General features: G+C 34.6%; 1 protein-coding gene across 8 annotated transcripts in view; it reads right to left on the reverse strand.

Moving 5' to 3' along the window:
• The window catches only part of LOC108969987 (putative GPI-anchored protein pfl2), a 198,825-nt gene that overhangs the window by 116,903 nt on the left and 58,334 nt on the right, over positions 1 to 23,588 (reverse strand). For all 8 annotated transcript variants that reach the window (XM_018935054.1, XM_018935053.1, XM_018935058.1 and 5 more), the window contains one exon: positions 9,289 to 9,400. In XM_018935054.1, the coding sequence (XP_018790599.1) occupies positions 9,289 to 9,400 (112 nt within the window). The remainder of the gene's footprint in view (positions 1 to 9,288; positions 9,401 to 23,588) is intronic.

The following is a 23,588-nucleotide window of genomic DNA, read 5'->3' on the forward strand; positions in this document are numbered from 1 at the left end:
GAATGTTAAACATATGTTCATATATATTCAAAACTATTAAAATGTTCAAATGGTTTTAATCTAAACTATAACGATAGTATTGCCACTTTTGGGTAAAATTTCACATCTCAACAAAAATTATTAAAAAAAACCATGTGACGCTTATCTATTTCGACCGTTACAATTGAAAACTTATGAAATCGGACTAGAATAACTCTTATGTGACCACGCTTTAAACTACAATAGATTATTTGGCTAGGTAGTACTTGTGGGAGAATTCAAACAGAATATACTTATTCGTAAGTTTTCAAGACGTCTTAATAAAAAGATAGCAACCTTTCGTGTTAATAATGTGGACTGGTGTTTTGGCGACAATTGGAGATTCCAAGTGTAATCAAGTCTTTCTCACTACTTCATCGAATACTCTTAGAGCTGGAGTGTTTTTATTAATTCAGATGTTGTCATCGTCCATGCGTCTGCACCATACTATATAGCAAGACGGGAATGATGAGTATTTGTAGAATTGATATTTGTTTGTAGAGATGGGATTTTACTTATCAATAGCCTACTTAGTTCGAAGTAGCAGCTGTTGGCAAGAGTTATTCTGCGTTGGATTTCGAGGCTGACGTTGTTGTTAATTCTTATCTACGACTTTAGAGTTATGACTGTCAACAGTGACGTGAGTGCCAAGTCGCGAGTGCGACGACTGTTTGTTTGATGACAGGAGATATTTCGTCTTGCCCTCGTTCACTGCCAGACCCATTTGTGTTGCTTCCTTTTCCAGTCTGGAGAAAGCAGAACTAACGGTACGGTTATTATGGCCAATGATATCAATATCATCGGTGTACGCCAGCAGTCATACACTCTTGTAGCAGATTGTACCTTCTCTATTAGGATGTGCAGCTCGAATTATTTTCTCCAGGAGTAGATTGAAGAAGTCGCACATTAGGGAGTCGTCTTGTTTGAAACTTCTTCCCGATTCTGATGAATCTTTTAGTATTGGGATAAAAAATATGGTATATATCTTTATTGTTAGCGAGGGCAGTTAAGTAAAAATGCACATTCATACATAAATATCAACAAATACTTGTTACGGCCAATATACAAAGAAAGAGTTCAGGTGCCAAAGATAAAAGTAAAGGCATAGTTTACATTGCGTTGTTATAATATTTTACGCTTTATTTAAAGTATTAAAACTTAACTCTATGTACTTTGAAAACTTTGTTAAAAATAAAAATAAATTCTATAATTCATAGCAAGTTTTACAGACTAACTCACTAATTGTAAGATTTTGTTAATATTAAATCAGTTTGTCAAATGTATATCCTAAACATGGTATATTAAATTTGTCACAAAGTGTGTAATACCCAAAAGAAAATGTCGGAGGCTTAAGAAGTATATATCGAATTAATCAACATGACAAGCTAAGTCGATTCAGCTATGTCTTGATATCTCTTTAAAACACGTAATTTTATCTCCAAGAATCCACTCATTTATCGCAACTAATTCGGGCTTCTATAGCATATAGCAGCCAAACAAACTGAACTATCAAAATTAAGTTCTTGTATGCACAAATTTTTCAGCTATCTTCACGAAATTGGGCATAAAACATTCCGAAAGGAAAAATATTACTATCTGAGCTACCATACAAACTGAACGATCAAAACCCAGTGCATTTATGGATAACTTTTTTACTTTTGTTGTACTAAATTGCCAGGAAGAACCAATATTTATTTTAAACCGATTACTGTTGTATTTTTAAACAAGTTGCGATTAGTTTTGCATTTGAGGAACATGACCGTCTCAGAAAATAAGCGAGGTACTTTAATTTGAAATGGAACAATATCCAAGCCCATTTCCAATATAAAATTTCTGCTTAAATCTGCTAAATGCGCCATAACTCACTAAATAAATTCATTAGAAACGCTAAAATTCGGAGGCGAGGTGGTGCGTAAAATCTTTAGATGAAATCCCATATCTACACAACCAATGAAACAATTTCAAGCACTTTTCGTGCATACTGCTATTTTGATATCACTGTCTTCATGGTTAAAATGACAAAATGAGAAGTCAACCACGCTTATCCTTTAATTTTACAGTACATAAGTAAAACTCTAATAAAACTTTACGCAAATAGTGCTCTTACGTTATCTAACGTTTCAAAATTGTCAAAGTCGAGAATTTTTGCCAGTTACTAGTATGCCCTTGCGTCAAAAATTTAGTCAATACTTCCCTTAGTTATCATACACCCAATATAAATAATATGTGTTTCAATGTATAATATTTTTAAGAAAAATTAACAGAACGTGTGAACTCGAATATGTCTTACTATAATACCACAAATTCTGGGGCATTTGTCGAATATGTCCATCAATATGTTTATAAAATTGTCTGAAAACATGTTTACTTGAGTGTAAGGCCATTGCGCGGGTATAAAATGTTCAGTTATACTCGAACTTCATGCTTACTTACTTTTTATACTTTTGCGACCTGTTGCTACAGAGTATAATAGTTTTGTTCACTAAACGGTTGTACGAATCTCCTAAAACTAAGCGATATAGGGTTGGTACGGTAGATAGTGTATAAATGATCAGTATGACGAGAAAAGTTGAAATCCGGGTGACTGTCCGTCTGCCTGTCCGTCCGTGCAAGCTATGACTTGAATTGAAAGAATTGAGTAATCTTTATGAGACTGGTATGCTAGTTCCTTAGTACAAAAAAGTTACGAGTTCATAGGAAATGACATAACTAAGCACTAAATTGCGATTTATATTATAACTGTAATTTAGCACAGAGTATTCAAGTAGCAACGGTCCGTTTTTGAAAAAGCGGGCTTATCCCCTCTAACTAATTTAATGTACATATCTCCTAAACCACTAAAGTTACAGCAACCAAATATACCCTGCTCAAATATTATAAGAATTCCTACCGACGGTGGAAGAAATCTGATGATAACACCGCTCACTCCTCTTATAACGGTAAGGGTAAAAACTACTAAAAGCGCGATAAATAAATCAGTAAGTACGCCAGAAACGTAAAAATTTATGTTAGATGTACAATTGAAAATCAAAGAAAATGCTTCCCTCACAATAGTTAATCTGTGTATTATGAATGGGCTAAATCGGATAGTTATAATACTTTATTGAGTCCCTATATACACAATATAAGATGACTTTATGCTGCATATATCGGCCAGTATTTGAGATATCTCAATGAAAATTACGAAGCATGTTTTACTCATATTTATAAAGCTCCAATATAATAGGCATAATAATTTTCGTTTTTCTAACAAATTTTTTTCCAGAGTAAGTTGGTCGGTGAATGAGTGGTATAATATATAGTATATGTATAAATAAAATTGCATGGATTCCAATTCTCTGGTTAACATTTTATACTTTAAGGTATTTCCCATTGATTCCTGGAAGTTGGAAGAGTATAAAATATTCGCTTGCACCCGAACGTAGCACTTCCTTACTTGTTTCAATTAAATTTCTATCCTACAGAAATTTTACGTGTACTACTACTTGAAAACACACAGTACACATATACCTGTACGGAAAAGGGTGTATATACTACGTACATATGTAATATCCATATCAATACGGCTATAGAAAGTTTTATTTTGTATACGAATAAAAAATTTACCATCGATGCGTTTCAATTCTGTTTCATGAGTTTATACATATGTACATAAGACACTCAACGCAAGAGTCTGTATTTTCGTTTATGTAGGATGCTGGTACATTCTAATTATACACAAACAATGTATAAAAGAGTTTCTAGAAATAATGTTTATACTCTGAGACGCGCCCCATAAAGCCGTTGAAGAATATTCAAGCTTCACCAAATGTGTTTTGTATTAAATCCAGATATTTTCAACTTATTTCCTGATGAGTTTACTTACATATATTTTTTCAAATAGTAAATATGTATGTATGTATTTTCAGTGCGCAAAGTTCTTAACTCCACGAAGTGGATATATACACAGTAAATGCTCATCATTATGTGCAACGACAATTGATGTTCTCTAGCGCCACTACTCGATGAAGCAAACGGAAAATTTGTTGATGGTTGTTGCCTCTTGTTTACTGGAAAATTAAAAACTCCAGTGATTGTATGATTTCTCTCAGCAAGTGTGCTCGCGTATGTGGCAGGAAGTGTAAGCCAACGTTATTAACAATGCTTTAGTGATATAGGGAAGGTAACAGTTAGGCATTTAAGTACGTATGTATATGCATGGATATGTGCCCTACAGAGGAATGCGATAGTATTAAACTTTCTCATATCTAATAGAAGATCACTAACAACACTAGCAGACTCGGCCACTCCTTGATATGGTCAAGGTATAATTAAATAATATAATAGTAAGCTGTTAAGTAACTTAACCAGGAAAAACGGTGCAACCGAAGCATTAATACCCTTCACAAATACAAAATGTTCCTTACAGGAACTTTATTTTGATCGATTAGATCTGACCAGTTTCATCGGACATTGCGATTTCGATTGATTTAAAATAAAATAGGTAAGACTGCGTGTCAATAATTGTTGCATCTGGAAATTGATTTTGTCAACATTTAAATGTTTGCTGCCAATATAGCCCGATTACTGAGACCTATGAGCAGGGATGAGCACGACCACGAACTAAACGACTCTAACAAAATGGCATTGTGTTAGTGCGTTTACAGAGTTGCGAAACGAGTCAGCGGATCTATGCCGGACATAATATGAGCACATGCAAATAAATATATCAAAATTAATACTACTACTATGAGCAAAAAATATGAATAGCTAGAAGTCACAGGAATCTAAATCAGTAGAAAAACTCACGAAGAATCAGTGCAAAAACCAAGAGTTTTAGACCCATAATTCGGCCATCTTTTTACGAATAGCTTCGCGCAAACAATGCATAACACTCAGATAGTATTCCCTGTTGACAGTTTGGCCGGTCGAAAGGAATTCGGAGTACAACACACGCCGACAATCCAAGAAAACTGTCAACAAAAGCTTGATTTTTGAACTGCTTTGACGTATTTTTTTTGGCTCCAGTGCACCTTTGCCGCTACATACGGCTGATGGATCGCCTGTTTCCGGGTCGTCAGCATAGATCCAAGACTGATACTTTTCATGACGTCGTGATAGTCGGAAAGTATTGTTTCACAGACTTTTATGCTACGCACTTTTATGAAAACATTCCGTGACCATTCGTGCTTTCACTATTCTTAGGCTCACCTGATCTTTCGAAATGTTTTTATTTTTTACCAATCAAAAACACTTTTTCGCGACAAACAATTATCACCGAAGACCTTTTCCGACATTTTGAACACTAGAAATTTGATTTCGCATACACAATTTAATAGAACGTCTTTGTTGAATAATTTCACTCATTGTGAAAATAGTCGAATGCTATATGTATAGTACTTCAGAAAGATAATAATATTTTTCAGTTTTTACTCCACAGAAAAGTATACATAGTTAATATTAGCTTATAAAAGTTATTAAGCCTTAATATATGTACACATATAATATATTATAATCACAAAGAATATTCAAAATTACCTTTCTTAACGCAAACCGGTTCTGCGGACGAGTGACCAACCTTTTCCGACTAACTCGTAGGACCAGACCTGAATGAAAAGAAAAACAGAAACAACAACAACTGACACTTCGGAAAGGACAACAATTGTCATTACAACCTATCGGATCCGAATAGGACAACGTTGTCTCCTCCAATTAGGAGGCGGTAAAGAGTACTACCGGTTGTGCCAGGCAAAGCTCACCAGTAGTGATAGCAGTATAAACAGAGGGAACCAGCCAAAATAGAAAAAACCTTAATATGGAACCATCCACCTCTATAAGTCGGCTATGAGGAATAAAAGTACACTGACTGCCAAAGGCGAAGTGCACCGCAAAAAATCTCAAAATCAATCAAGGAAAGCCGGTATCAGAGATCACGATATCGCCCTCTCGGTTGAGAAAGCTGAAACTGGGATCTAAAATGGACCTCAAAGAGTAGAATAATGTATCAAAATGGCGTTATCAGCACTAATTGAGCCCAAAAGGCAGCACTCTTACCTGCCTACCTACATGTTTTAAATAACCCAAACATAAGGTTAATTCTCTGGGCTTGTATATTTTTAATAAACTAATTTTTTGTTATTACTTATTCGGAAATCAAAGTTTATCACTTAACCTACCAGTCAAATTGACTGTTTTCAAACTTGGTTTAAACTTACACGTTATTAAACGTTATAACACCGCCCCAAACTGTATGACAATTATTAGAATATGCATATAATATTTTCCGCATACTTTAGCTTTAGTTATTCGATTTATTTTCAAAGAAAAATTTGTCATGTGGCCTACCTACCGCGGCTGGTCAATATGAATATTATCAGTTATCTCAGAGTAAAATGGTTATTAAGTTTTTTATATAGTTTATTAAGTTCTTATAGAGTGTACTAATTTGTCGTAGATAATAACCCTAAAAAATGTCATTGCATTGGAATTGGACAGAAAAGAAAAAACGACCTTACTGAAATTATGAAGTTTATACGATTTTATAAAAACTAATAAATTCCACAATTATCCCCACACGTTGTCCTGCGTGAAATTATGTGTTTTAAAATGAAAAAAAAACTTTAATTTATCTTGTGTTGAAAATCATTTATTTGCGATTTTCGCTCGATGAACAACATTTTTTGTTTTCTGTTCCGGTGCTTAAATGTACAGAGAAGATGGTTTTGCAACTCGTGAACACTCCACGTATAACTGGCCGTGTGAAAAACATGGCATTTCCAAATTTACGCCACACACTTTTAGCTACTATCCTTGTGAACTGAGATGGCAAACCGTTGGAACTCAAAGGAATTCATAGAATCAAGCATTCGACCCGTTGTATTCGATTGCTGCGTCGCAATTAGTCGGGTTCCATTGGACAGTTTTGGCGCATGAAGGTTGCGAAACATAATAATGACAGATGACAGAAAAATTTAGAAATTCCACTTGACAATGCACGGCTTCGTCTTCATTGTCAAGAGGATCGATCGATTTGTATGAGCGCAAAGATCCCGGAATTTGGCTTTTGCATCTTCCAGTTTAAGTCATTAACATTTGTATTTTTAAAAGCTAAAATTGAGCGTACTCTCCAGCAATCGTAGTTACAATAATTTAGCCAATGTTTGGTAAACATGTGTGATGAGTTTATCTTTCGTTGAAGTGAACTGACAAAAGGCAGGTGGAATTGATGTCAAACCACTGGAAGTATCAAACGAAATTTTCCAATTTCCAATTCTTAGCGAATACGATATAAAATGTCTCCGGCAATATATTTTATCAATTTCACCAAACTGCTATATTCGACATTGACATGAGTTTTGAATGTGAATTAAACAACAGTGGTGAATATGGTACGGTCCATGCGTTGTCAACTTCGATATTCACACCTCTAAGTTTAATTCTAAATGTTCTACCAATGTCGTCTGGTGAGCTACGCTGTTAGATAGATAGTGCTTCGTGGATTGTGGTGTCCGCAAGGCCCATGAACCATATTGGTTTTCATCACTTCGTATAATACTGGATCTTTCTCTGCATTATCAATTTCCGCACAAATCATATCATCAATTTGGTACACCCGGTGTAACTATCATCCACCATCCAAAAAATAATGTGTGCGTGCGGGCAAACCCCGTTTTTGCAACTCGACGGTATATATAAGTACCATACGTTGTAGCTATTTTTTGAAAAGTCGTTCTGTGACATCGTGACAATCGCATGCTGATTGACCGCGATTAATTATTCCACATGTATGCCATTGCATCCTTGAAGTACTCGTTCATGTGTCTGGGGCTGCCATACGTTGATGGCAAAAAGAACGCCCACCGATATTAGCGCGACTTCTTCGTGACTTCGTAACAAATTTCAATATCTAAATGATCACTTTGTATGAAACACGCATAAAGTTTTCGCTTAATAATTTTTAATAACTTACCTTTTGAATAGCAGGAATGAAAAACAAGCGATCAAAATTGAGCGATTCAAATAATTTACAAATCAATATATTGAAAAACAAAACAAAAAATTTAAAATAAATTTGTATGGAAAAAAGTTACTTTTTATATCTAAGCCTCCTCCGATCCACAACGAACTACCTCTGAAAGTTTTATCAATATTGGTGCAGCCGTTCTCGAGTCGTGGCGTTACTAACAAACAAACATTTAAGAAATGGCTGTTTTGAGGGGTTCTCCGGCAATTATTCCAATTTTTCTCGCCGCAAAAACCATATTTGAACTTCAACGAAAAAAAGGAATGGCCAAATTGGCCCAAGGTCTGTTCAGTTATGCTTTGAGTTTTAAATTATAGATTCAAATAATTGTTGACGAACAGTTGTTTCCATCGAAGACTAAGTGTAGATTTACCCAATATGAGTATGCTTAACAAACCAAACAAATTTGGAAACCAAAAATTTACGACAAATACCAACTCATTCTTAAAAAAAAAATCTATATTAAAATCTGATCGCACAAATAACTTTTCATTTCAATTTATTTCTGTGGGGTTCTTAGTGGTAGTTCGTCGTTTTGCTTGCCATCTGTTCGGAAGTTCATGAACGTTCAGTGCTGCCAAAAAAAAGAAAAATACAAGGTCATGGATAGGTACGACCTATCTTATAAGAGTGTAATGTAGATGCTTTTCCGCCCTTCTTACAACTCTCTTACAACTTAAGGTTGTCAGTCTCGTTATTTTGTAGTGATATTTCACTTTGATAACTTAATTTTACTACCTACTGTATATGCTCATATTATAACTCACTTAAATTCAACTTTTCTCACTAGTATCTCTGTTATAACCAGAACAACAAGAATAAATAATGACGACGTCTCGAGGTTAATCAAATTATTATTTTATGACAAATATTTAATTTTCTTTTGCAGAAGACAAATCGAACATTATTTTTAAATGAAAATCGTAAATATTCAGCAACGTAAAGAATATTTTTTCATTTGTTTCCGTTAGCTTAATTTATTTGAAGTTGGTAGTAAGTTTATTAAAACACCCTTAATTAATACGAAATTTATGCGTATTAAGGTGAAATATATAGCGGTTTCGACTTTCAGCGGTAAAAGTTTCGGCTTTCAGCGTCGTTTAGGACCCTTTGAATTAAATGGGCTGTTTCGTTCGTACTTACTTTCAACTATGTATATTAAAGAATTTTGAAACTGTGATCGAACTGAGAATTGCTAATAATTCAGGCAATAATAAAATAAATGCGGAATTTACTTGAAGCATATCTCAAAGAAAATCGGTACTTACCCATTGCTTTGGGATCCAACTGATATGGAGGTATACCACAATGCGCAGGAGGTGGTGTCGTAAGCGGATCGCCATTATGACAGAAAAATGGCGACAGACCTATTTTATTTGCCTGAAAATAGAAACGAATATATTAATACTTAAGCAGAACGCAGCATTACAGCAGATACCCTAGCAACTAGTAACTACTAACGCTATTAGAACAATAATAAGTTAGCAACACAGGCGTTTAACTGATCGAGGGATCGCCACAAACAAAAAACCTCTCTGTGCCTCAAAGAACTAATCTCAACTAGAATGCTCTCAAAGTTTAATGCCATTTAATTTAACTATTCTCACAGTGACACTACCTGGGTTATTCTGGTTTCCAATGGAAAAAGAAAAATACAGTCGATCCAAAACTATTGCTATGTTATGAAAACTCTATACCAACGTATTCAATTGTGAAGTACTGGTTTGCTTACTTTTGTCCTTATCGTACCAGCGCAAACGATCAAGGGCTTCAAGAGGCAGTAAGGCTAGAAAACATTGCGAAAATTCGCACTTTTCATTTTTCAATAGAATGTTTCATATCCCACAGGGAATTTTTTCATTAGCCATCTCGAAAATGGAGAAATAATCGATAAATATATTTTTTCTGATTCGTTCTTTTTGATTATGTAATCGCTGAAGAAATTTCCTGAAATTTTGTTCATGTGGCAGAAATTAACAAACTCCAAAAATTACGAAATAAACTTCGAATGATGTGAATAAAGGCATTATGGTACACAGTTTTTGTGGTGGTTATTGTGCTATGGTTACTCGATGTGCACGCGATGGCTGTCAGCAGAAGAAGAGAGTTGCTCGTATGATGGGTAGTCCTATATAGTAATAACCGCGGGCGTCTTCAAGCCTAGCGGTTACCTATGTATTCCTTGTTTCGTTTTGTGTTGTATTCGTTTCCGCGTTTCTTGTAAGCCAGGCGCAGCTGACTTGCTGACATGGTGTTGCCATGTTGTATTAGACGTTGAAATATAATGTAATATATTGTGGCTCGTCCCACATTTTTTTTATCTCTGAAAGAGAGACAATTGGTATAGCTTCACTTGTATTAAATAGTAGATTAATCATAAATATGCTACTCATATAACTTTTTCTTAATATGAGCTTTAGAAGAATGAGTATCATAAACTGAATCCTTATACGGGAATTCAACAAGTATCAAATTGTTAACCGATCCAAGCGGAGTTAGATCGTCGATATGGCAGCCCTTAGCCGCATAAAATCCGAGTTAATTCTGGTATCATAGTACCGGCTATTCGAGGCTGTTGTTGCTTCTTCATTGGGGGTGTTTTTTTTACGTGGCGGGTCCCAAACCCAGCGCACAAACATGCAGGAGATGTTTCGCCTTCTCACTTTAGCTCGCCTTCAAACGGATATTCTTAGGCTACCCACAGGATACTTGGTCAAGGACCGGAATGCATGAGCTGCTTGAGTCATATGTAAAAGAATCGTTTCTGGCCACTCCCAAGTGAATGGCGATCAGAGAGCTTTCCTCACTTGCGTGAACTTCTACACATGACTCCATCCTTTGTCCTTTCTCGTTGGCCACGGTGAATATTGCATTCGATGGAACGATGAGCTGTACGAGATAGATGGACGAAAAGACTCCAACTCTGAAAGTATTCGACGCAGTACCCGCCGGGGAAGCAGGGGAAGAGGAAGACCTCCACTCCTTTGGAAGGCCCAAGTGGAGAAGGACCTGGCTTCACTTGGAATATCTAATTGGCGCCACGTAGAGAAAAGAAGAAACGACTGGCGCGCGATTGTTAACTCGGCTATAAGAAGAAGCTCGAAGAAGAAGAACCGGCTATCGTGGGAATTGAATTTCAATACGAGGGTGACCTTAGCACTGCTTTGTGCTGGGTACTGAAGCAGGTTAAACTCCTACCTATCCAGAATATACTGCGACATACTCAATTTATATCCTGCCTGCAACTAATGCCCTCACGATACTAATCACCCCTTTCCCTGCCCCATGAGTCCAACTCGCTTAACCCTTTTCTCTCTTTGGTCCGAACCCGCCGAAACTGCTCGTTTCTAGCATAAGTGACCTTGATGGCAGCAAATTGCTACAACAACAACAACAATTCCACATCCGTTCTTATCAAAATGTGACCTTATTGAACATAGTAATATAAAGCAATAAAGTATTCGGTATACGGCAGTATTTCTAAATTTAAGGCTGCCTTTCCTTGAAATGGTCGTATATTATCGATAGTAGGAAGGCAGGTTTAAATAATTTAAAGAAATTTACACACCCCAAGAAGAGAAGAAGAATCAGTTACATAAGTATATCCATATATTTATTTATATATGTTTTATACCTATATACTATATATACATATATTTATGTGTAAGTTCACATGTATTAGTTGTGTTGTTTTTGTTATGGTGGTTGAAGAATTTCCTACCGGTGGTTGATAACTTGGCGTGAATGAAAACAGAGTAGTATTTATTTTTTACTGGGTCCTAACAAGTGCAATGTATTTATTACATAGGGATGATGGAATTGTATATATGTGAGTATAAAAATGTACTTACAATTGGACGGCGCACGCGCATAATTAGTCAAACACTCCAACAAGCGAACGCTCAATACATTATTGAAAATACAAAAGCATGTGCTCTATGTATGAATTATAAATCTTAGTTATGGTATATAAATATCTGCATATAGTCAAGTAGATATATGATATTTCATCGTTTAGATAACTCGAAATTTAACACAAAATTTTAAAGAAATTGAATTATTTATATAATTATTTTCGTGTCATTCAAGTAGTATGCATAGGTAAAACTGATGACCTGAACGAGGAAGTGAAAAATATGAGCAACACTCAAAATAAAGTCGTGGAAAAATTTCTTAATAAATCGTATTACTCATTTAATATTCAGTAAAGGCAATTATTTGAAGATAAATATTATCTAAACATAGATGTAAAGCTATATACATATATAATTCATTAGGACGACGAGTATAGCTGAATTTGGGGTGTCTATCCGTCCGTCCGTGCAAGTGATGACTTGAATAAAAATTGGGTCTTGGTATATATCCTTTGGCTGGTATTGGCAGGATCGGACCTTTTCCTGCCACACTAAATGTCGTCGAAAACTTATAAAGTATTATATATTTATATAATTCAATGTATGTATGTAATTCTTTCACAGTAAAGTCTATAATTTGAGATAATGACGTTACCCAAATAAAACTTTGCACATGCGGTATATTTAAGATGTGCAGTCCCACGTTCAAAAATAGTATTACTCGAATTATAACTATTTACGTTCCAAGATACCGAAAGTCTAGGGCTCAGTAGCTATGGCAGGTTTTTTACTGAAAACATGTCAATCTATGAGGTACGTTAATGAAAGTCAGAAAGCAGCTTTCTTTGGAAATAAAACAGGGTTTTCTAATAAAAGTGATATGTTCTGAATATAACATCATTAAAATGATCTCCACGAATTCTTTTGCAGGAACGAGTTCGATGAACCCAATTTTCGAGTACCCCTAAATATAGTCGTATCTTATGAATATCATGTTTAATATTGACTTCAAAGGCTTGAAGAGAGCCGAGTTTATTGCTAAAGACCAATGACTTAAATAAACCCAGAAGAAGTTGTCGAAACGTGGTTAATCTCAACTTTTTCTAGACTATTCATGTCACAAATTCTTTAAATAATTGAATATACAAACCTTTCTCGCAATAATTCGTTTGTTGAACATGTTATGTGGGACGTAGTTCCGTCTAGTTGGAACCAGGTGTTGTCAAGATCAACTTCTTCCAATTGCGGCATACAAAGTTTGTTTTCATCGATTTATACCGCTTTCAATTGACAGTAACAGTGTCTTCAGCTTCCTTTCGAAAGAAGTACGGACCCATGGTTCCACCAGACCAAGAACCACATCCAACTATCAATTTAGATGAATGTATTGATTGTTCATAAATAATTTGTGGGTAAAAAATGGCCGAATTTACACTAAGAAATAATATCTCTGTTGAAAACCGCGGTATATCGTGTAACTAACTAATAAAAAGATGTGTATGTGCATGCAAGTGAGGAAAGTTCTCCGATCGCTATTCTCATGGGAGTAGCCAGACAAGATTCGTTCCGTCCAAGAAATGCGATGGACGGGACAAGAACTGAGGCGAGTCCTTGTGGCATTTACTACAGTGACCATATAAAGGAGCGCAAGTGTGGTTCCTCATTAAAGTGAGATTCTGCAACATATTGCTAAGATAGGCAAGGAAAGTATTAATATCTATGATCATCTCTATTCAGTATATTCAAACTGGCAGATAAGAGTTCTTTTTAGTTTAGTGACCTGCTAATTATCAGGTATCAAATTTGAGGCAATATTTTGAGACTAACACTAGATATTGTTTAGTGAATAATAACTAGTCACAAACTTTACCTCAAAATGTCTCAAATAGAGACTAGAGGCTGGTTACAGAATCCCGCTATTAAAATGATTTTCGTATTTTTCACAAATCGTATGCCGAATATACGAGTCAGTGTATGAGTTATATGTAGTATAGATACATATAAAATTGCTTACATTCCGAATGCGGGTTGACGTTTTTTATCTTAAGGTATTTCCTGGCTTTGATTTCAGCAAGTTGCAAGATTATCCAATGTTCGGTTGCACAAGAACTTAGCCATTTCTTACTTGTTTTTAAGAATTTTGTTTTAGTTTAGGAATTTTGGTCACCTTTTACATTATATAATTCATTTTCCAAATTATTCCCCTTTCTTCTATCGTTTTATATTTTCCAGATTCCATTTTATATTACTTTTTAGTCCTTTTACTAAAAATCAGCATTCTCTACGCATCACTGATAATGGTAAATGAAAACATTTGGGCAGTAAATTATAACTGTGCACTGATTTAAATGCAAATTGTTTATATTTTAATAAACTTTCAAGTCAAAAATTTTGGCATACATAATGTGAACGCCAGAAATAAAAAAAAAACAATTCTACCAATATTAGAGTGTTTATTACAACGTAGTCTTTAATACAACAATAAAAGCTTTTATTATAGAATTCAAGGCTGAATATGACTTTTTTGCCTTTTCAGAGAAAACAATAGTGATATTAAAAAATATGTTTTACTACACTCAGTCGCTTGAATAGTAACGGTTTCGAAAGGGTATTTCGCTCTTCTCCGAAATAAGTATTAAAAACAAACAACGGTTGTTGCCACTGTGGCTATGTTTAGTTTTTAATACTAATTTAAACTCTTATAATATAAATCTTGAATTCTATAAAACTTTTTAATATTGTATTAAAGACTGCGTAGTAATAAACATTTTAATATTGATAGAATTGCTGTTTACTTATTTTTGACGCTCACAGTATGTATGTACATATGAAATCAAATTTTGAACAATTTATGTGTCCATAGCTGTATATATACACTCATATACGTATTTACATTTACAAATGTTGGCAAGCAAAAACGACAGGGTAGATAATATTATATAAACATGGCGAAATTCTAAGTAGACGAAAGATAACATAGAGCAGCAACGACAACAATAACTTCAGTAAAACAACTAAAATATATAAAATAGTAATAACAAGACGCAACTGTATTAATTTTCTTTGATGTTACCGAGTGTGGCGGCGAACATCAAAGAGTTGCCGCTGATGTCAAAGCGGCAAGTAGCTAAACAGCAAACTTGCCATTCATCAGTGGTTTAATGTTTCCACTATACATATGTACGTGATATAATGCACAAACTTACATATGTGTAATTCCAACGAATGTCAAACCTCACCTACCTCCCACAAAGAGATGCACGCCGACAACAACTCTACTACAGTACCTAATAAACCATTGGCTGTGAAAAGCGGCAGGGCTCTCGCTCGTGCTCAATTTACTGTGCGATTCTGTACTGAGATACAGTATAAAGTCTCTAAATTTGAGATTTTAAGTTAGAGACAATTTTTAAGACTTGAGAAGTTACAAAATCTAATACATTTCATTATTCAGAGATGTTTTTAAACTTGAATGATAATAAATATGTCGATAACAAATATTAAATTTTTTATAACATAGTCAAAAAATATAATTATCAATAAAAATAAAAATATATGTTGACCCTGTTTCATAATATTTACTAAATTTATTTAAAATTGATTTATTTTTAACCTTTTCGTGTTTGAGTTGCTTACAAAATATAAAAAAACGACAATCGATTAATATCTATGATGATCTCTATTCAGTATATTCAGGAGTATACATATACAAATCATCTGAAATTATGATTGACTTTTTCCCAACACTGTAGAAATTCCGCTATTTTCTGTTATGTTACGCGTACAAACCAAACGTTATATACCTGGCAATGCATCTAACAATGCGATTTTCTGTGCAACATTTGGGGCGTTCACAACCTGTCTTAAAACATCGTAAGGTCGTAAAATTTTAAATTTTTACACCTGTTTAAATAAAAATTAGGGTTTTCGCATGTCTCTTAAAGTTATAAGTTATAACGATTCGAAAACATAGTATTGAGAATTGTAAATGTGTAAACTCATTTTTGTATTGAATCCAACAACAAATTTTTTTTTAAACAAGTGTAAAAATGCAAAATTTTACGACTTTACGATTTAAGACAGGTTGTGAATACCCCCAATTACAAAAGCCTCGCCGATTCCACATGGAGTGTCCAAAACAATGCATTCTTCATTAACAACAATCAGTATAATCTATATACACACTAAATGATATACGGATACATACATAGTATACACATATGTACACTATGTAAGCAGAAATGACTGTACCACGGCAGTAGCTGTGTGATGTTATTATGTTTTTTTAGTAAAATAAAACGATAAAAAGTACTAAGCTATATCCTCACCAATTTTCATTCAAATCGGTTCAGTTGATCTTGAGCTATCAACACACATATGTACATATATAAAATCGACGGAGATTTTGCAAAAAAAGGGCCTCCGTCAAGACACTCTGCACGACCGCAAATTTTGACATCCTTTCATGATGTTTCGGGCGTTATGCGGGTACATAACGAAATAGCGTTTAATTTTAATAATATAATATTTGTGTATAGCTGCGTATGTGTATATGCATAAATACAATATATTATATTAAAATGCAATTGTGTGAAATGATATTTATAACTTCCACAACTGTAAGTATGGAATATCTTAGTTCGAAAAGTTGGAATTGTTCAGTTCATTTTTAGATGGGTATACACATCTCCCTTAATTGGTCTAATGTACGTACATATCTGACAAGCCTCTGAAGATATATCAACTAAAAAGCTGCGCGACACTTTCCGCTTTCAGGAGAAGTCCTATACCTCAGAAACTACTCGACCAGTTTCAGTCAAATATGGTACCACTTTATACTAACATTGTCATAATGGGTGAAATCGGATTACAACCTCGCGTACATCCCATTTAACACAACTTTCAATTCCATCTGATTCTTTCGCTTAATACTATATATTATATGTATTATATAAGATATTGTAATGAAATAAGATATTTTCGTGGTAATAATATGCCCTTTGTTAACTTCTGCAAATATTTCATTACGTGTACTCTTTAAAAGTTTATAGATTATAAAAGGTTAGGTTACATCCGAATACATCATTTCTTGTTTAATATAAAGTTTTGCGAACACCTGAAAGGCCTACTGTTCGGATTTCTGCTTTACTTTTTGTAAAAATGCTAGAATACAACTCACAACAGGTGTTTAAAAGATACGTACAAGTATGTGCAAAACAAATATTTTGATGTGAGTACATGAGTACATGAGAAAAACTTTAACGGGCTGAGTGAAAAAAAAAATTTTAGAAATTTTTGAGTAATAAAGTAAATAGTCATTTAAAGTGTAGAATATAAGTAAACGATCCAAACGGTAACTAAGAATTGTAAATATAATGAAAATAAAGTATATATAATATATGTACGTAGATATCCTGACTTGTGGACATTTTTCCTGCTGCATATAACAAAAATATATTTGATTACGACACAAACTATAAATTGAAAATCATCTTGTTGTTAATTTTTCCATATACAAAACCAAAATTTTTAATGATGAAGAAACATGTGTTCCAAGTTTAATCAACATATCTCAATTTCTTATCTAGTTACGGCTTGCACAGATGGACAGATAGTCATCAGGTCGTCTAATCATCGTGGAAATTTACATGCACTATATGTATATATTACTTTTCATCTACTATTTGGAATAGTTTTAAATGATATAAACATCACATGAATAAACCAATATGCCTTGTTTGTACCAGAATATATATATTCTATAGGATACGATATTTGCGTACAAATTTTTGCCAACTATTCGCAGTTTTAATTGCGAAAAAACTTCTTTGCAAGACATGTGAAAACCGACCAAGTGGGTTCTATTTGAGCAGCTGTTCAAAAGAGGCTAATGACAATAGGTTTCAAATATTGGAATTACATTTGTTTTGCTCATTCTGCCAAATATTTTTACATTCCGTGTAACTACTTCAAAACTTTACATTTGTTAGATTTTCGAGTAAATATTACACTCTGTTACGTTATAGTAATATCGTCAGAAATTATAAAGCCAATGAACTTGCAAGAACTTCTTTTTCCATCTCCTAAAGATTTCAGGGAACGCAGCTTGTCAAAGTTACATCGTGTGATGATTATTAAGTTATGTAACTAAAAATGTTGCTGTAATGATGCGTGAAATCTTCAAAGGGCTTTTTATATTGTAAGCGTATATGAGTAGCTTAAAATATACTGTCATCTTTGTCTGAATATGTATAAATGTACTTATATCAGATGTGTAAAGTAGTGATAACGGACTTTGTGTTTAATATAGAAAAGCAAGTAGCAAATAGTTGTCATTTTTATGGTCACGAAACAGTGAACATCCTTGCCAATGAATGGGGCTCATACGAGTCATATAACCAAATAAGTGCTCGGGCAGTGTAGAACAGGCGTTGTTCATTGCTGTCATCAATATACTCATAGTTGGGTAATAATGCATCAAATAATAGAATTAAGTTAATAATTTATACATGATGTGTCTTTATACAAATAACCAAAGCCTATTTGTTTAATGGCTTGGCTGCCGTATGCTTTTAACAAGCACCCGACTTAAACGCATACGCGTTGGAAGTTATGGTCAGTATATGATGTGGCATCCGCCAATCAGACTATTTTGTTTCATACATTTTTCGTTTGCCCTCTCACTTTGTTTGCCATTTTGCTTACTTTTCTATCCTTCGAAGCTATTTGCTTTGAACCACAAATAACGCATCAACCCCTATCAAGATCTTGGGAACGGAAATCAGCATTTACTGATTTCTTCAAATGTGGCTTCCGTGTTTTCCACCTGCCTTAAAATTGTTGATATTGTGCACTTCAAGAAATGTTTAGGATTGAAACTTAATGATTTATGTGAATAGTAAATATGAAAACCACAGTTATTGACTCTAAGTCGTATGAGCGTTGACCTACAAATGTGGGCACATACAAACGTGTAAGGACATCAAATGAAAAAGACTATAAGAATGCTAAATAGTAGTAGATGAAAGTTATCCAACCAATAAAGAATAAGCCTCTACCAAGTTAACGGAACAGATGCTTTTTCAAATCGTAATATTATGGAGTATTTTAATATGTTTTCAAAAATTTATAATGAATAAGTAAGGAAGAGTTTGGGCTTATTTGAACATTTTACAAACTCGCAATTTTCATAGATTTAAGCAGGGGAAATACTTTCAGAAAAAACGTTAAATACATCAAAGATATAATAACATTCATATGCACTTTCTTATCGCATATAAGGGTATAAAATGATCTCTTTCTTGATTTTCATAGGTCAGTTTAAATTGCAGTTATATGCTATAATGGTCCGGTTTAAATAGTTTATTCCAAATTTCGTGATGATACCTTTTTTAATAAATTGTTTGACTTGTATGGTATGACAGCTGTATGATAGTGTTGTTTGAACTGAATAATTTCTTTGAAGACTGATATCTTAAAAACTAAGAACTAGTTCTCGGTTTTACAAATTGACTCACTCTGACCATATATACAAGGGGAGTTCCAAAGTAAAGAGAAGTTTAAAATAAAAACAGAACAAATAGTTTTTTTTCGGAACAATCAATTTATTTTATTCAAAATAGTCTCCTTCTGCTTCAATAGAGCTTTTTGCACGGTCCAAAAGCCTGTTGAACGAGTGTTTAAGCTCGTTGCCCGGTATGGCCGCCAGTATGCCGGTGCAAGCTTTTTGAATGGCCTCTACGTCTGCATTAGTCATAGAAGTCATACGGTGCCATTTCAGTTGAATACGGGGAGCGGTTAATGCCAAAAATGTGTTTTTTGGTCAAATAATTGGTCACAAGCGTCGTTCGATGAGACAAATTTTTGGTCGTCAGTCACTTTGTGCGGAACATACCGAGCACACACCTTTCGTAAGCCCAAATGTTCGTCCAAAAGCCATAAATCGATGTTTTGGAGATGTTCAATTCCATATTCATGAATTTCAAAGAGGATTTCATGCAGAGTTTCGAGTGATCGTTGATCACGGATTTTGATTGTCCCACATGTTGATCCACTCGTGCACTATCACACTACGGGATAGGCAATCATCGCCATAAACTTGTTTCATCAGTTGAAACGTTTCGGTAAAAGTTTTACAAATTTTAAAACAAAATTTAATGTTGGCTCTTTGTTCGAAGCTCATTTTTGCATCGATAACACCTAAATACTGACACTTGAAACGCAATAACTTCACTTCCAATCAATGAAATGTCATGATATTCTCGCTGGACAATCAATAAACATAGCAGATCGCAGAACGCATCAGTCGACATATAGATGTTTTTGAAAAGTACGTTGTATACATACTTAATCTAGTTTCCGAGATTTATTTTGAGTGTTACAAACATCATGGCATGTTCAGGGTATACAAATAATGCGCGTCATGAATTATTCCAAAAATCAAAAAAAAAAGAAACAAGTAAGGAAGGGCTAAGTTCGGGTGTCACCGAACATTTTATACTCTTGCATGATAAAGTGATAATCGAGATTTCAGGCGTGGTTGTGAACCGATTTCACCCATATTTGGTGCATATCATCAGGGAGTTAAGAAAATATTACATACCGAATTTCATTGAAATCGGTTGAGTACTTCCTGAGATATGGTTTTTGGTCCATAAGTGGGCGACGTCACGTCCATTTACAATTTTTAAAAAAAGCCTGGATGCAGCTTCCTTCTGACATTTCTTCCGTAAAATTTTGTGTTTCTGACATTTTTTGTTAGTCGGTTAACGCACTTTTAGTGATTTTCAACATAACCTTTGTATGGGAGGTGGGCGTGTTTATTATCCGATTTCTTCCATTTTTGAAATGTAAATGGAAATGCTTAAAGGAAATGAGTCTATACAGTTTGGTTGACATAGCTACAGTAGTTTTCGAGATATGTACAAAAAAGTTAGTAGGGGGCGGGGCCACGCCCACTTCTCCAAAAAAATTACGTCGAAATATGTTCCTCCCTAATACGATCCTTTGTGCCAAATTTCTTTTTAATATTTTTGTTTATGGCTTAGTTATGACACTTTATAGGTTTTCGGTTTCCGCCATTTTGTGGGCGTGGCAGTGGGCCGATTTTGCCCATCTTCGAACTTAACTTTCCTATGGAGCCAAGAAATGCGTGTACCAAGTTTCATCATGATATCTCAATTTTTACTCAAGTTACAGCTTGCACGGACGGACGGACAGACGGACGGACGGACAGACAGACATCCGGATTTCAGCTCTACTCGTCACCCTGATCACTTTGGTATATAAAACCCTATATCTGACTCTTTTAGTTTTAAGACTTACAAACAACCGTTATGTGAAGAAAACTATAATACTCTCTTTAGCAACTTTGTTGCGAGAGTATAAAAACGGAAATACTCGGAAATCATTATATAAATGATATGAGGTTAAGGCCAATTTATTCATATTCAGCATCAGCAAAACACATTAGTTTAAGAAAATCTACTCAAATTCAATAAAGCAACGCATACAAATTTTCGAAAGAACCATAAGATAGTATCCTATTGTCCACATTGTGATCCGGCTATCTTTTAAGGTGATACGCCCGGGTTGTGTTATGATAATGGCAAAGTGAGATCGCCAGCATTTAAACTCCACCCGAACCATGGTATTCATTAATTCTTGGAACATCTCAAACGACGAAACTTTGTTTGAGTCATGTTCTGCAATACAATCCACATTTCAACTGACATTTTTGGTGCTACAAAATTATTATACTCTTGCAACATGTTTCTGTTGGCAGTGTAAAAGTTATCGGCAATTTTGTTTTGATACCGCTTATCCCTATGATTCCAACTCATATGCCATTTCAATTCAAGCGAGTACAATTAAGTTTTAAAATAGGTAGTTTTTTATTTAAATAAATGAATTTGCTATTATAATAAAATTTTATTATTATTTCACTAGTTAAGTATAATAATAAATTAATTGGGGGTAATGTTACCTATTTGGTCTCACAGCATATTTTTCTCAAAAAAAGGTCTCTGGATTTCATTAAGGCACCACGAAGTGGTGCCATAAGCACCGAAATCCATTATTCGGTATTTGGGGACTTCAAAAGTTAAGTCTTGCTTCGATTAGAAAACGGGACGTTACATACCTTAAGTACAATTTAGGTGCAACGTTTTATTTCGATTAATGTTATTATCAATAAAGTAATCATGATTAATCCTATTTTCATTCAGGAATATAAGGATACAAATATAATATTAAGCACAAACTTTCGTTGAAATTTCTGGAACAGTTCTTGAGATATAGAATTCGACCTAAAAGTAGACTATGCAACGGCCATTGTCTTGTTTTTTAAGTAGTTTTCAACATAAGCATTGAGATGTAAACAGGAATCCACCTCAGTAGGTTTGATATATCTTTATTAAGTGGCGGAGCAACGCCCGTTTTAAAAAATTTCGGCCCCTGTAACAAACTGCAGTTTTGTGCCCTCATATGGAGCTTAGATATCACACCTAGGGACTAACACTTATGGGTTTCTTTCATGACTCTTGTATCTCAATTCTTACTCGTGTTATCACTTGCAGAGATGGACAGTTAGGCAGGCAGACACCCAGAATTTCGCACGACTCGTATCTTGATCATTTATATTTACATAACTCTGTATCTAACTCGATCACTTTTAGGTGATAAAAACAACCGTTAAGTGATCAAAACCAAATATTTTGTAATAATTCCAATAACCCACATCATCTTCTTCAATGGTGTACACACCTCTTACGCGATTATAGCCGAGTTAACAACAGCGCGCCAGTCGTTTCTTCTTTTCGCTGCGTTGCGACAATTGGATATTCCAAACGAAGCCAGGTCTTTCTATACTTGGTCCTTCTAATGGAGTGGAGGTCTTCCTCTTCCTCTACTCCCCGAGGCGGGTACTGTGTCGAATTCTTTCAAAGCTGTAGTGTTTTCATCTATTTGGACGACATGACCTAGCCAGCCGCTGTCTTTTAATTCGCTGAACTATGTCAATGTCGTCATATATCTCATACTGCGCATCATTCCATCCATTGCGATATTCGCCGAGGCCAACGCGCAGAAGATCATAAATCTTTCCCAGAACTTTTCTCTCGAAAACTCGCAAAGTCGACTCATCAGATGTTCTCATCGTCCATGCCTCTTCACCACATAGCAGGACGAAAATAATGAGTGACTTATAGAGTTTGGTTTTTGTTCGTCGAGAGAGGACTTTGCTTCTCAATTGCTTACTCAGTTCGATGTAGCTCCTGTTGTCAAGAGTTATCCTGCGTTGAAGTGTCAGGCTGACATTCTTCCAAGATAGACGACCCCGATTAACCCAGATCACAGTACCATATTATTCACAGGCATGTTGACAGTGTTGTAAGTAGCCTGTGTCTTTTTGTCATATTTCGAAAACAATAACGGTCATTAATTAAATTGATTATATGATTGTTGATTCAATAATAGAGGTCAAATAATAGTAATGATAAGATAGTATCCTATTGTTTTAACTCCTTGTTCACTACTTACAGTTTACTAACTTCCAAGCAAAATATCTAAAATATCAACTAATACCTAGTTACAATAATCAAGAACCTTTTATTAGAAACAATTCAGAAAAAATGGAAACGGACAAGAAAGTAAATGAATTCAGAAAGCAAAGAAGGACTCCTCACTCGCAAAGGCTATTGGGAAACGGGTGAGTA

Source organism: Bactrocera latifrons, unplaced genomic scaffold, assembly GCF_001853355.1.
Source record: "Bactrocera latifrons isolate USDA-ARS-PBARC rearing strain unplaced genomic scaffold, ASM185335v1 scaffold_274, whole genome shotgun sequence".
Taxonomy (NCBI): Eukaryota; Metazoa; Arthropoda; class Insecta; order Diptera; family Tephritidae; genus Bactrocera; species Bactrocera latifrons.